Source organism: Mus caroli, unplaced genomic scaffold (genome assembly GCF_978045245.1).
Source record: "Mus caroli unplaced genomic scaffold, Mus_caroli_1 scaffold_11, whole genome shotgun sequence".
Classification (NCBI taxonomy): Eukaryota; Metazoa; Chordata; class Mammalia; order Rodentia; family Muridae; genus Mus; species Mus caroli.
Genome location: NW_028227266.1, coordinates 38793980 through 38805876, shown reverse-complemented (window position 1 = coordinate 38805876; position 11897 = coordinate 38793980). Strand labels below are relative to the sequence as shown.

Here is an 11897-nt window from a genome sequence, read left to right as displayed (position 1 = left end):
CTACTATGAGAGGACATAATAGGGAGGAGAAGGGGAAATGTTGTGTTCTCACTGGTCTTGAGTTGCTGTGTCAGAACATTGAGACCCAACAGTTACTCAAGCCAGATGAGTTGGCTCTGCAGTTAATTCCCTAATGGAGCAGCTTTAAGTCCTAGAGCAGGTTGGTTTGTGAAGCCACTATCCTGGAAGACTGTCCCACGTCATCCACTCTACTGGTGGAACTATAATGACACAGACACAGTCAAGCAGAGACAAATGTAACCAGTGAATAAGACACCTGGGAATAGGACCTTAGCCCAAGGCAAGATGCTGTCCTTCTTCCTACAGAAGAGGCTGTTTCCTGCTCTTGACCTCTCATTCATTGCAAGATGGAGTCAGAGAAGAATGGACAGATCCTGCTCCATGCTGCCTTTCATGAAGTAAGTCAAAAGAATGCTCATTCTACTGCCCTAAATAAGTAAGTAGATAGATAGATAGATAGATAGATAGATAGATAGATAGATAGATTCTGGCTCCACACATCACCCATACCATCAGTTATTAGGTGAAAATAACAGAGAAAATGACAACCACCCAACAGGCTGAGCATCCTGAAGTCACGAGACTCCCTGTAGATGAAGAAGGTGGTTTGAACTGCTGACCATTAATGAGCCCACTAATTTAACCCAACAACATAATCTCCCATCACTTCCTCCGGCTGAAGTCATGGCAATTTGCTATATTCATAAAGGGAGTTTGATCTAGATGAAACGCGGTGGGTTGGTTTTTTTTTTTTTAAACCCCATCCTGAACCTTCTGAGGGAGAAGACAGCCTCTTCCTTCCTGTAATGCGCTCATGAGCAGGTCTGTTATCAGGGCTGGAATATGTTAATTTTCCCCATCTTGTCTCCTCCCCCTCAAGCCTACTCAGAGGAAGCAATGACTTGTAATCATCCCAAATGCAGTGCACAACTTACGGGTTTGTCTTTTAAAGCCATCCTACTTAATTTCTAGAAAAGCCTAAATTCGGGGAAACACCTGAACAACGGTATTCATATTTAAGAAGAGAAAATATTTAAAAAGAGAAAATAATTCTGCCAAGGGTCTTTCAGCTCTGTGAAACAATAGGTCTTGTTTGGTTTTGGTTTTGGGTTTTTTTTTTTTTTTTTTCAAGACAGGGTTTCTCTGTGTAACAGCCCTGGCTGTCCTGGAACTCACTCTGTAGACCAGGCTGGCCTCGAACTCAGAAATCCGCCTGTCTCTGCCTCCCGAGTGCTGGAATTAAAGGCGTGCGCCACCACTGCCCAACTTTTTGTTTGTTTGTTTAAGATTTATTTATTTTATGTATATGAGTACAGTATAGCTGTACAGATGGTTGTGAGCTTTCATGTGGTTGTTGGAATTGAATTTTTAGTACCTCTGCTCACTCCGGTCAACCCCGTTTGTTCTGGCCCAAAGATTTGTTTATTATTATACATAAGTACACTGCAGCTGTCTTCAGGTGCATCAGAAGAGGGCATCAGATCTCATTATGGGTGGTTCAACCACCAAGTGGTTGCTGGGATTTGAACTTAGGACCTTCTGAATGGCAGTCAGTGCTCTTACCCGCTGAGCCATCTTGCCAGCCCTTGTTTGTTTTTTTTTAAGACAGGAAAGTTCAGGGCTGGAGGGATGCTGGCTCAGCCATTAGGAGTGCATGTTGCTTTCACAGAGGACTGGAGTTCTGTTCCCAGCTCCCACATCCAAGAACTCACAGCCATCTGTAACTCTGACTCCAGGAGAAATCTATTGCCTCTTTCCTCCTCAGTTCTTGCAGTCACAGACATAATCACCCACAAATACTGCACACACACACACACACACGACTCACACACTGTGATCACTAGGCAAACCATAACTGTCCCTTTCCCAGCAGGCTCTTGCTGGCTTGCCTGGTGGTGGTCATGGTGAAGGAGGAACAGGGACCGATGCTCTGCTTTCTTACTGTTTCCTCCGAGACCCTTTGACCGAGCCTCTCCATCCTCGTGGAGCCCAGCATGCTTCAGTAGCAGCACCTGATTCCCATTCTGCCCCTCCCAGAGCCAGCTCTGTTAGTCCTTCCTCATCCCCCAGAGGCCTGGATCCTCATTCCAAGCAGCCCTGCTCCTGGCTTCTCAAGGATAATGATTTCAGGTTCATCCCTGGGCTCCTCCAGCCATAAAGGCCAGAGATACTTCCTATGGTCACTGAACCCATGAGAAGTGTCTCTCCTTCTCAACTCTCCGTAATATATCTTCATATTAAATTATCTCCATTAGAACAACAGGTGCCATTTTGACCTCCCGGTACAGCCTGTCATTGGTACTTCCTATTTCAACCTTCCTCATTCCTTTAGTTACACCAAAGAGTAAGCAGGATAGCTGCTACAGAGGGGGGAGGTGGGCCAAGCTCAGGGGTCCTGTGTTAAGAGGGTGGGGTGTCTCTTCCAATAACTGCTGGATCTCAGCACTTGTGACTCCCACAAGGTCCCTGACTTGCAGAAAGAAAGCCAGAAGGAACATTCTCCAGGTGATGCAGAAAGCAACTGAAGGACCTGAAGAATCACAGCAGCGACCTACGCTGACCAGTGGCTGAGAGGGTGGGCAGGTGTGAATGGTTCTCACTTGATTCCTAGGAATAGCACTCGCGCATGTGCGCACACGAGCGCGCACACACACACACACACACACACACACACACGCACACGCACACCAGAATCTGCCTTGGAGAATGAATATTTTAGCGTGGGTTTCTTTCCTCTGCATGTTTGGAGCTCCTGTAATTATAAGTTGTGCAGCGGAGTGGGCAGAATAACACAAACTCTTCAGATAGCTCGTTTTAATTTTGTCAGTGGACAGGGTCTTACTGTGCATGTATAGGAAAGGTCCCTGCTGTCAAAGCAAAGGCAGAAAATCAGCTATAATAACGAGTTTGAAAGGTGGTGACATTAGGTATGAGGTTGTTCTCCAATTTCCTGTCTTCTGTTATCAGTGAAGCAATGGGTCTGTAGATAGCTTGCTACTTGGAAGGTAGTAAGCTATTTAGATTCACTTGTGTCTTTAATGGGACTATAATGTCCACCATGTCCTTTCTTTGTCTTTGAAAATATTTTTTGACAGTGAGGCATCCTACACACTATAAATGTGTGTCTTAAAGAAGTATTTAAAAGGAGCACCAGCCACTAAAGTCAAGAAATATTGTATCAAAAGCACTGTTCCCCATACCTTCTGCAGCTGATCAAATCCTAATCTTACATAAATTTCTAGTCTACTTGGCCTCTTGGCCTTTTTTTTTTTTTTTTAAGTTTTAGCTTTGCTGTGTGTGCACGCCTACAAACCCAGGAAATTTTTAGTAAACTCGTCTTTAATTTTTATGTTCCCACATTCTCCAGCTTGGATGCCGTATGAGATATTTTCCTCAAAGCTGTGACAAAATGCCCGACAGTAAGAAGAGACGCTCATTTAGGCTTAAGGTTTCAGTCCATCAAGGTGAAGAAGGCATGGCCAAATCTAAGGGACCGGCATGGCACAAGCCCTTTACATCCTGGATCCACTGGAAAGAGGAGAACTCAGCAATAGGCTCTAAGCCTCAAAGGCCAGGCCCAGTGACCCATCTACAAACCAGACTCCCAACCATACAAAAACCACCACCAGCTTGGGAACCAGGTGTTCAAATCCAAGAACCTGAGTAGGACATTTCAGATTCATGCTATCAAGATGCATAAAAACACATTCTTCCTTTGGGTGAATGTCTAAAGCTGAGTCACTAGGAACTAAGGGGTGCCTGCACAGCCCAGACAATGTCAAATCCAAAATGCTGCCAGTTCACACACCCGAGAGTCCTTCATCCTTATGTCTTTTATACACTTGGCCCTTGGAGCAGGCGTGTTTCTCTACTCTCTGTTCCTACGGGTGTTTTGGCTCTTTGAGGGCAGGATTTCACAGTACAGATCCTTCAGCCACTCCCTCTGAGTGCTGAGACTCCTAGGTGGCATCACCAACACATGGCCAACTTTTCGCCCTAAGATGACTGTGTGGTGAGTGTGTTCGCCTGCGTGGCTTTAATTTCCCCTCTTCTGATTATTAACGAATTAAGTTCCTTTCCAATAAAGGGCAAATGCTTACTGGCCACTTGTTTTCTTCCCTCCGTCCTCTCCTTGTCTCTTCTTGCCTCCCTTCCATTCACTAACTGGCTCCTTTCTCCTACCCCAGCAGCATCACTGATGCTGGGCTCTCTCCCTGCTTTTTTCCTCCTCCGCAGAGTTGGGGTGGCAAGACCTGAACATCCCGAGCCGGGGTCCCCCGCGCCGCCGCTGATCTGAGGAGCGCTGGGCCCGCGGCCCCGAGCGAGCGAGCGGTGTTGGCCACGGTCTCCAGGCAGCGGCGGGCGGGGCGGGAGCCGCCGGGGGAGCCGGGGCTGCGGAGGTTGCGGGGGCCAGGGGCGCGGCTGCCCAGCGGTGCCGGCAGGTGACGGGCGGTTCCCGGCGGGTGGGAAGGGGCCGCGCGGGCGGGCTGTACGGAGAACTCCGGGGTGGGCGCGAGGGAGCCGGCACAGTCTGTGGTCTGGGAGGAAGGACCGCGCCCAGACAGGGCTGCGACCCCCCAGGCCGGGCAGCCTTATCCCCAGCCCCTTGTCCCGGTCTCCAACCCGCCACCTAAGGACCTTCAAACGCCCCCTGCAGCTTTCCTGACCCTTAGAAAGAGACAACGGGCGAAAACCCTGCGATCCCCATGGGGCAGTACCCAACCTGTTCCAAAAAGGGCAACTTTGGATCCACTGTTCATCCTAAATGGGCCTCCTTGTTCCCTGCCCTAGCGGATTTGACCCCAACCAGTGGCAGAGACAGAAGACCTTAGCAGAATCCAGGAGAATTGGTGGTTTCTCAGTCCCTAGAGAACTTGCCCCATGCCTTCCTTGTTTACTAAGAAGTGGATTGGTCAGGAATCGCTAAGGCCCAACCGTTGTTTTCTTTCTTTCTTTCTTTTTTTTTCTTTTGGTTCGGAGCATCACTAGAGAGTTAGTTACTCGTGAAATATAGCCCACTTACTAAATTTATTCGAGTAATCAGCTCTTTTTTTATAACTCTCTTCCTCCCCCTAGCCCCCTTAAGGTCAGGCCGCCACAGAAACCCCAATTTGGGGGAATATTTCGCTCTGTTCTTTCACATTCTTCACAAATTCTACTCTCTCAACAACTACATTATTAACACTACTTTATTACTACGAAGAAATCCTGGGTTCTCCTTTAAGAAAAGACAGAATGAAAGATTGTAATTATTGTATGAAAAACAGTTCTAAATGAACTGAGATTCCCTCCCCAACATCACCTCACCCCACCCCACCCACCCCACCCCCACCCTCGATTTGCTGGAGTTGTAGATTAAACCCCATTCATCATAAATGTGCTAGCAGTGAGCTACAGCCCATTCCCTGTTTTTTCAGTTTTTTTTTTTACAGCTTATTTTTCAAGACTCCAAGTACAGTTAGCTTTTAAATAACAAAGCTGGTGTTTATAGAGATTTAGATTTTAAATGTTTTCATGCTTGCTGCTTTCTAAAAATCATCCTGCAAAAGGAAATTGGTATTAAAATGTGGCAGAGCGCAATGTGTATACTAAACCAGAGACTGATTGCAGGCAAACTAACTGAAAATTAGGCAATGATATATTGGTCTACTAAGGGAGCTTGGAGTTCAGCAGAGACTGGCTCATGTTTGTTTAAGTATGAGCACTACCCTTTGTCTGTCATGTTTGTAAAGGTGCTTTCATCCAAGGAGCAGACTGTGTCCTTGGAAACCCTAGCAACAAGGTCAATATAATAATAATTCAAGGAACAGGAATCGGGTCAAGGTATTTTTAATTAAAAACTGGATTTGTCAAAAGAACATGAGCAAGCCAGTCAAAACAAATTTGAGCATAGCCTCCAATGGTAAAGCTCGCTCTCTCTCTCTCTCTCTCTCTCTCTCTCTCTCTCTCTCTCTCTCTCTCTCACACACACACACACACACACACACACACACACACACACACACACTACAGCATAAAGGCAGTGAGAGAGAAAATAAACCGAAAGAGAAACCCTGGGTAGCGTTGGAAAGCAATCACCTTCCCATCCTGTGCTGATTCAGAGCACTTGTTCTGTAAACCATCTCATGGGTCACTAGAGGAGCCCCTGGAGACCATGAGAGTTCCCTTGGAATCACACTCCTACATACTTTACAAGGGACACCTCGACTCCTAGCTGAAATGCAGGCCAGCCTCCCCTACTCAAGAGTAGCACCTATTCCAGGTAGGTGACATCTAGCCTCTGCTTTGAGTCACTCTGAGACAGGATTCACAGACCTTTTGTTAAACAGTTTCAGTTTTGTTTTTTTGTTTTGTTTTGTTTTGTTTTTTTTAGATAAGGTCTCATGCAGCCCAAACTGGCCTCCCTCCAATGCCTGGTCTTCCTCCTTCCCCCTCTGAAGTGCTTAGCTTACCAGCATTCACCAACACACCTTGTTTACTGAGCATTTTAAACCGTTATTGTCACATGGTTGTTGTTTAACCCTGAGCTGAGGTTGATCTCCATATAATGGGCACCTGGTTGTACACTCCTCTCTATCAGCATCCTGGATAGCAAAAGCCTTTTCTAAATGCTGGAGCCTGCTTATATCGGTCTAGGAAAGAAACAGTCTGCATATTACAGTTCCAGTGGGGCAGCCATGCTTTTCTCTCCTTTACTTTGTAAATGGTAAGCCATGAACCTGTCTGAGTGCATCTGTGGCTGCTGCTGAACAAGATGTACACACACACACACACACACACACACACGCACACACTTGCCCTGAGCATTTGAAATAAAGCCACCAAAAAGCACTGCTCACAATTAACTGTTTGGCTTTGTTCCGGCTTGTTTGTAAGAAGCCCTTAGAAGCTGGAAACAGAATCGGCTTTCAAGCAGCCATTTGATTTCCTCAATAAAACCTCATTCGATTGCTCAGGCTGCTTATGAGCCCTAAATCAGATGTGTTTCTGCAGAGAGAAAAACAATCATTTTTCCAATAGGCCTTCCTTGCTCATACACTCAAAAGGGTGCATTCAAAAGCCTGCAGATAATATGACAAGGTTCTCTTGCTCATTGACATTTTTGATAAACATCGCCATTATGATTTCAGTAGCCGCAGAGTAACATAAATTTTTTTAAGCAATGCTTTGGAGAGCCACAATTATAAATATCAGCTAACTGCTTCTATTAACAAGAGTGTTCCTGTTCATGTTTCTATTTTTCAGGATGAATAAATATAAACCTGTTCCCAAGCTCTCTAGCCAGTCTCCCGTCCATCACACCAACTTGAGGATCCCGCCTTCGGGCAGACTCTTTAAGAAAGAAGACTTATTAAACCTGATTTCAAAAGACTCCTTAGAATCGGATTCAGAAAGCCTCCCTCAAGAGGCTAAGTCCTGGTCTGATATTAAGGACCAAATCCAGGACAAAGATATGGAGCCTGACAGCTTGGAGGAGGACAGCCCAAGTGAGACAGAAGAGGCAGTGAAGAGAAAAGCAGCCCACAACACTAACAGGGAAGACCTAAGTGCTCGTGATGCTGGTGTGAATCACAGGTAAGGAGCTGGCTTGTGAAATAATTCCTGGTACCTTGCTAGGTGAGAAAGGATGGATGTCTTAATGATCACTGTGCAAAAGCAGATCTCCCAGCAACCAAGGGCAGTGTGGCTCCCCAATTTCAGCATATTTTCCTCTCTTCCTCCTCTTCTTTAATTTACCAATACAGTCATTATTGACTGGGTGTAGGAGCGTCAAGAACATGCTTTAAGGACCAGAAGACACTTTGGTAGGTCATCAGATATAACCATCTGTCTTAGTCTTCTTGTGGCTGTGACAACAAGACAGAGGTGGGGGCAATGCATTTATGCCCATGGTTCTGAGGGTACAGTCTGCCATGGTGCAGAAGACATGGAAGCTGAGGAGACTTGGTCTATGATGGAGGAAGCTGCAGCTGCAGCTTCATGCATAGCACAAACAGGAAGCCAAGTCCAATGGACCCTGAAGTGGTCTGGCTTGCAAAGACCTGCTGCTTCTCCTCACTAGACCACATTTGCAAGGGCTCCCAAAATAGAACCACAAGCCTATAGGGGGCACATTTCACATCTTAAAGAACTTGTCCAGGGAGTCATAGTGAGGTCTCTAAGAGTAAAAATTAACACCCAGTCCTCCTTCCTCTCCTTCATTTCACTGGAGATATCAAGGTAAAAGAAACATGTCTGCACGTTAGGGAGTCTCAGAACTTCAGTAGAAATGATAAACGCTGACCATCCAGAGACTGCCCCACTTGGGGATTCATCCCATAAACAACCACCAAACCCAGACACTATGGAAGATGCCAGCAAAAGCCTGCTGACAGGGGCCTGATATAGCTGTCTCCTGAGAGGCTCTGCCAGTGCCTGGCAAACACAGAAGTGGATGCTCACAATCATCTATTGGACGGAGCACAAGGTCCCCAATGAAGGAGCTAGAGAAAGTACCCAGGGAGCTGAAGGGGTCTGAAACCCCATAGGAGGAACAATATGAACTAATCAGTACTCCTAGAGCTCCTTGGAACTAAACCACCAATCAAAGAAAGCACATGGTGGGACTCGTGGCTCTAGCTGTATATGTAGATGAGGATGGCCTAGTTGGTCATCAATGGGAGGAGAGGCCCTAGGTCCTGTGATGGTTCTATGCCCCAGTATAAGGGAATGCCAGGACTGGGAATGGGAGTGGGTGGTTTGGGGAGCAGGAGGAGGGGGGATGGGATGGGGGATTTTCAGAGGGGAAGCTAGGGAAGGGGATAACATTTGAAATGTAAATAAAGAAAATACCTAATTTAAAAAAAGCAAAGAGAGCCTGGCCTGGTGGCGCAAGCCTTTAATCCCAGCACTCAGGAGGCAGAGGCAGGCCGATTTCTGAGTTCGAGGCCAGCCTGGTCTACAAAGTGAGTTCCAGGACAGCCAGAGCTATACAGAGAAACCCTGTCTCGAAAAACCAAAAAAAAAAAAAAAAAAAAGCAAAGAGAAATGAACACATAAATGCTCACCAAAAATAAAGGGGGGGGGGAGAAAAGAAAAGATGATAAATGCTGTCATTGGAAGGCTGAAGGCAGAGGAGAGTTTAGGGTGGCTTTAGCTGAACAGACTGGTTGAGCCAACTGGGAGAGGGCAGAGGGGACAGCGTGACAAAGCAAAGCTTCTGGAAGCTGTGCCCTCAAGTTAGAGAATGAGTACTACCAACTATGGACAAAGAAACAGCTGGCCAGCAATGATGACTACAACAGTATCAATACTGTGGACATTTTTTGGTTTGTTTTGTTTTTTTATTACGTATTTTCCTCAATTACATTTCCAATGCTATCCCAAAAGTCCCCCATACGCCCCCCCACTTCCCTACCCACCCATTCCCATTCTTTTGGCCCTGGCATTCCCCTGTACTGGGGCATATAAAGTTGGCAAATCCAATGGGCCTCTCTTTCCAGTGATGGCCGACTAGGCCATCTTTCGATACATATGCAGCTAGAGACAAGAGCTCCGGGGTACTGGTTAGTACATCATGTTGTTCCAACAATAGGGTTGCAGATCCCTTTAGCTCCTTGGGTACTTTCTCTAGCTTCTCCATTGGGAGCCCTGTGATACATCCAATAGCTGACTGTGAACATCCACTCCTGTGTTTGCTAGGCCCCGGCATAGTCTCACAAGAGACAGCTATATTTGGGTCCTTTCAGCAAAATCTTGCTAGTGTATGCAATGGTGTCAGCGTTTGGAAGCTGATTATGGGATGGATCCCTGGATATGGCAGTCTCTAGATGGTCCATCCTTTCATCACAGCTCCAAAATTTGTCTCTGTAACTCCTTCCATGGGTGTTTTGTTCCCAATTCTAAGAAGGGGCACAGTGTCCACACTTTGGTCTTCATTCTTCTTGAGTTTCATGCGTTTAGCAAATTGTATCTTATATCTTGGGTATCCTAAGTTTTGGGCTAATATCCACTTATCAGTGAATACATATTGTGTGAGTTCCTTTGTGATTGGGTTACCTCACTCAAGATGATGCCCTCCAGGTCCATCCATTTGGCTAGGAATTTCATAAATTCATTCTTTTTAATAGCTGAGTAGTACTCCATTGTGTAAATGTACCATATTTTCTGTATCCATTCCTCTGTTGAGGGGCATCTGGGTTCTTTCCAGCTTCTGGCTATTATAAATAAGGCTGCTATGAACATAGTGGAACATGTGTCCTTCTTACCGGTTTGGACATCTTCTGGATATATGCCCAGGAGAGGTATTGCTGGATCCTCCGGTAGTACTATGTCCAATTTTCTGAGGAACCGCCAGACTGATTTCCAGAGTGGTTGTACAAGCTTGCAATCCCACCAACAGTGGAGGAGTGTTCCTCTTTCTCCACATCCTCGCCAGCATCTGCTGTCACCTGAATTTTTGATCTTAGCCATTCTGACTGGTGTGAGGTGGAATCTCAGGGTTGTTTTGATTTGCATTTCCCTGATGATTAAGGATGTTGAACATTTTTTCAGGTGCTTCTCTGCCATTTGGTATTCCTGTGGACATTTTTAAAGGCCCCTTTCTTTTTTTCCTTTTCTCACTTCTTCATTGTAATTCTACAGGGACAGGCTGTAGTTACTACATTAAAGTTGGTAGAAACAAGGCTAACAGAGAAGAGATCATTTGTCAAAGGTCATAGTGGTTTGAAGGCATGTTTTTCTTTTGCTATTAATGCCATGTTTTATTGTTTTTTGTTACTGTGGATCAAACTCAGAGCCTTGGGCACACTAGACAAGCACTCTGCCATTGAGCCAGATACACACCTAAATGCTTTTTAATTTTGAAAAAAATAGTCTATCCTATTAAAAATTAGAAGGGAATAATAACACAAATTGTATTTATATTGGGTTATTTTAAAGTCACAATCATAAATATCATCTAATCATTTCTTTGTTGGGGCTAGAGGGATGGCTCAATGGTTGAGAGTCTGTACTGCTCTTTCAGAGGACCCAAATTTGGTTCCCAGCAGTCACAACAGACAGCTCACAGCTGCCTATAACTCTAGCTCTAGGGAACCTGACCTCTGGCCTCTGCAGGAACCTGCATTCAACTGCACACACCTGGACAGAGATACACAGATATACACATGATTAAGAAGAAAACAAAAACTAGCTTCCTTGTGCCCTTTTCATATAATTTCTCCATGTTCCTCCTCAGAAATGATGAAAACATACTGATGTGGTTGTACACCCTTTGTAACATTCTTTCACTTGTTCATGGGTGCGTATAATCACTGATGATGTATGCACATACATATACAACATCCCTATTTTGTTCAGTCAACATTACATTTTTGACATTTTCCTGTTATGTCTTGGCTTATCTTATAAACAAGTGACATTGTGCAGAAGGGCAGCTTGCCCACTTCCTACTGTAACTGACTTCTCTCAGTGCTGTGATCAAACACTGGACAAGAAGCACCCCAAGGAAGGAAGGGTGTGTTCTGGCTCACAGTTCCAAGGATACAGTCCCTCAAGGCAGCAGGAGTTTCAGACACTCATCTTGTGGTCAGGAAGCCCAGCAGGGTAAGACTACCTCTCAGCTCGCTCTCCTTATTTGTCCAGCGGGTAGGGTCACAAGTACACCCAGAGGCATGTCTCCTACTTGATTCTAGTTCCTGTGGCACTGACAAATGGCATTAACCACCCTGTCTACTGATGGCTATATTTAGGCTGCTCCAGTTCTTGTTTCCCACAAGTGTCTGTGTGCATCCTTCTGTGGCTTGTTGGAGATGTGAGTTCCGTTAGGGTGTATGTATGCAGAAGTACCGAATCTTAGAAGGAGGAACAGATGCCCAGTGCCTGCAGCTTTGCAG

At 45.7% G+C, this 11897-nt stretch overlaps 1 protein-coding gene across 4 annotated transcripts in view; it reads left to right on the top strand.

Annotated features, from left to right (window-relative positions):
- Nucleotides 1-344: 344 nt before the first annotated feature.
- Nucleotides 345-11897, top strand: part of Jhy (junctional cadherin complex regulator) — a 68289-nt gene continuing 56736 nt past the window's right edge. Inside the window, exons 1-2 of one of the 4 annotated variants that reach the window (XM_029481170.2) lie at nucleotides 345-419; nucleotides 7267-7596. In XM_029481170.2, coding sequence (XP_029337030.1) covers nucleotides 385-419; nucleotides 7267-7596 — 365 coding nt within the window. In that variant the 5' untranslated portion in view covers nucleotides 345-384. Of the gene's footprint in view, nucleotides 420-3322; nucleotides 4034-4393; nucleotides 4464-5986; nucleotides 6284-7266; nucleotides 7597-11897 lie in introns of those variants that run through there. The other 3 variants (XM_029481171.2, XM_021172289.3, XM_021172288.3) reach the window with 3 other exon arrangements.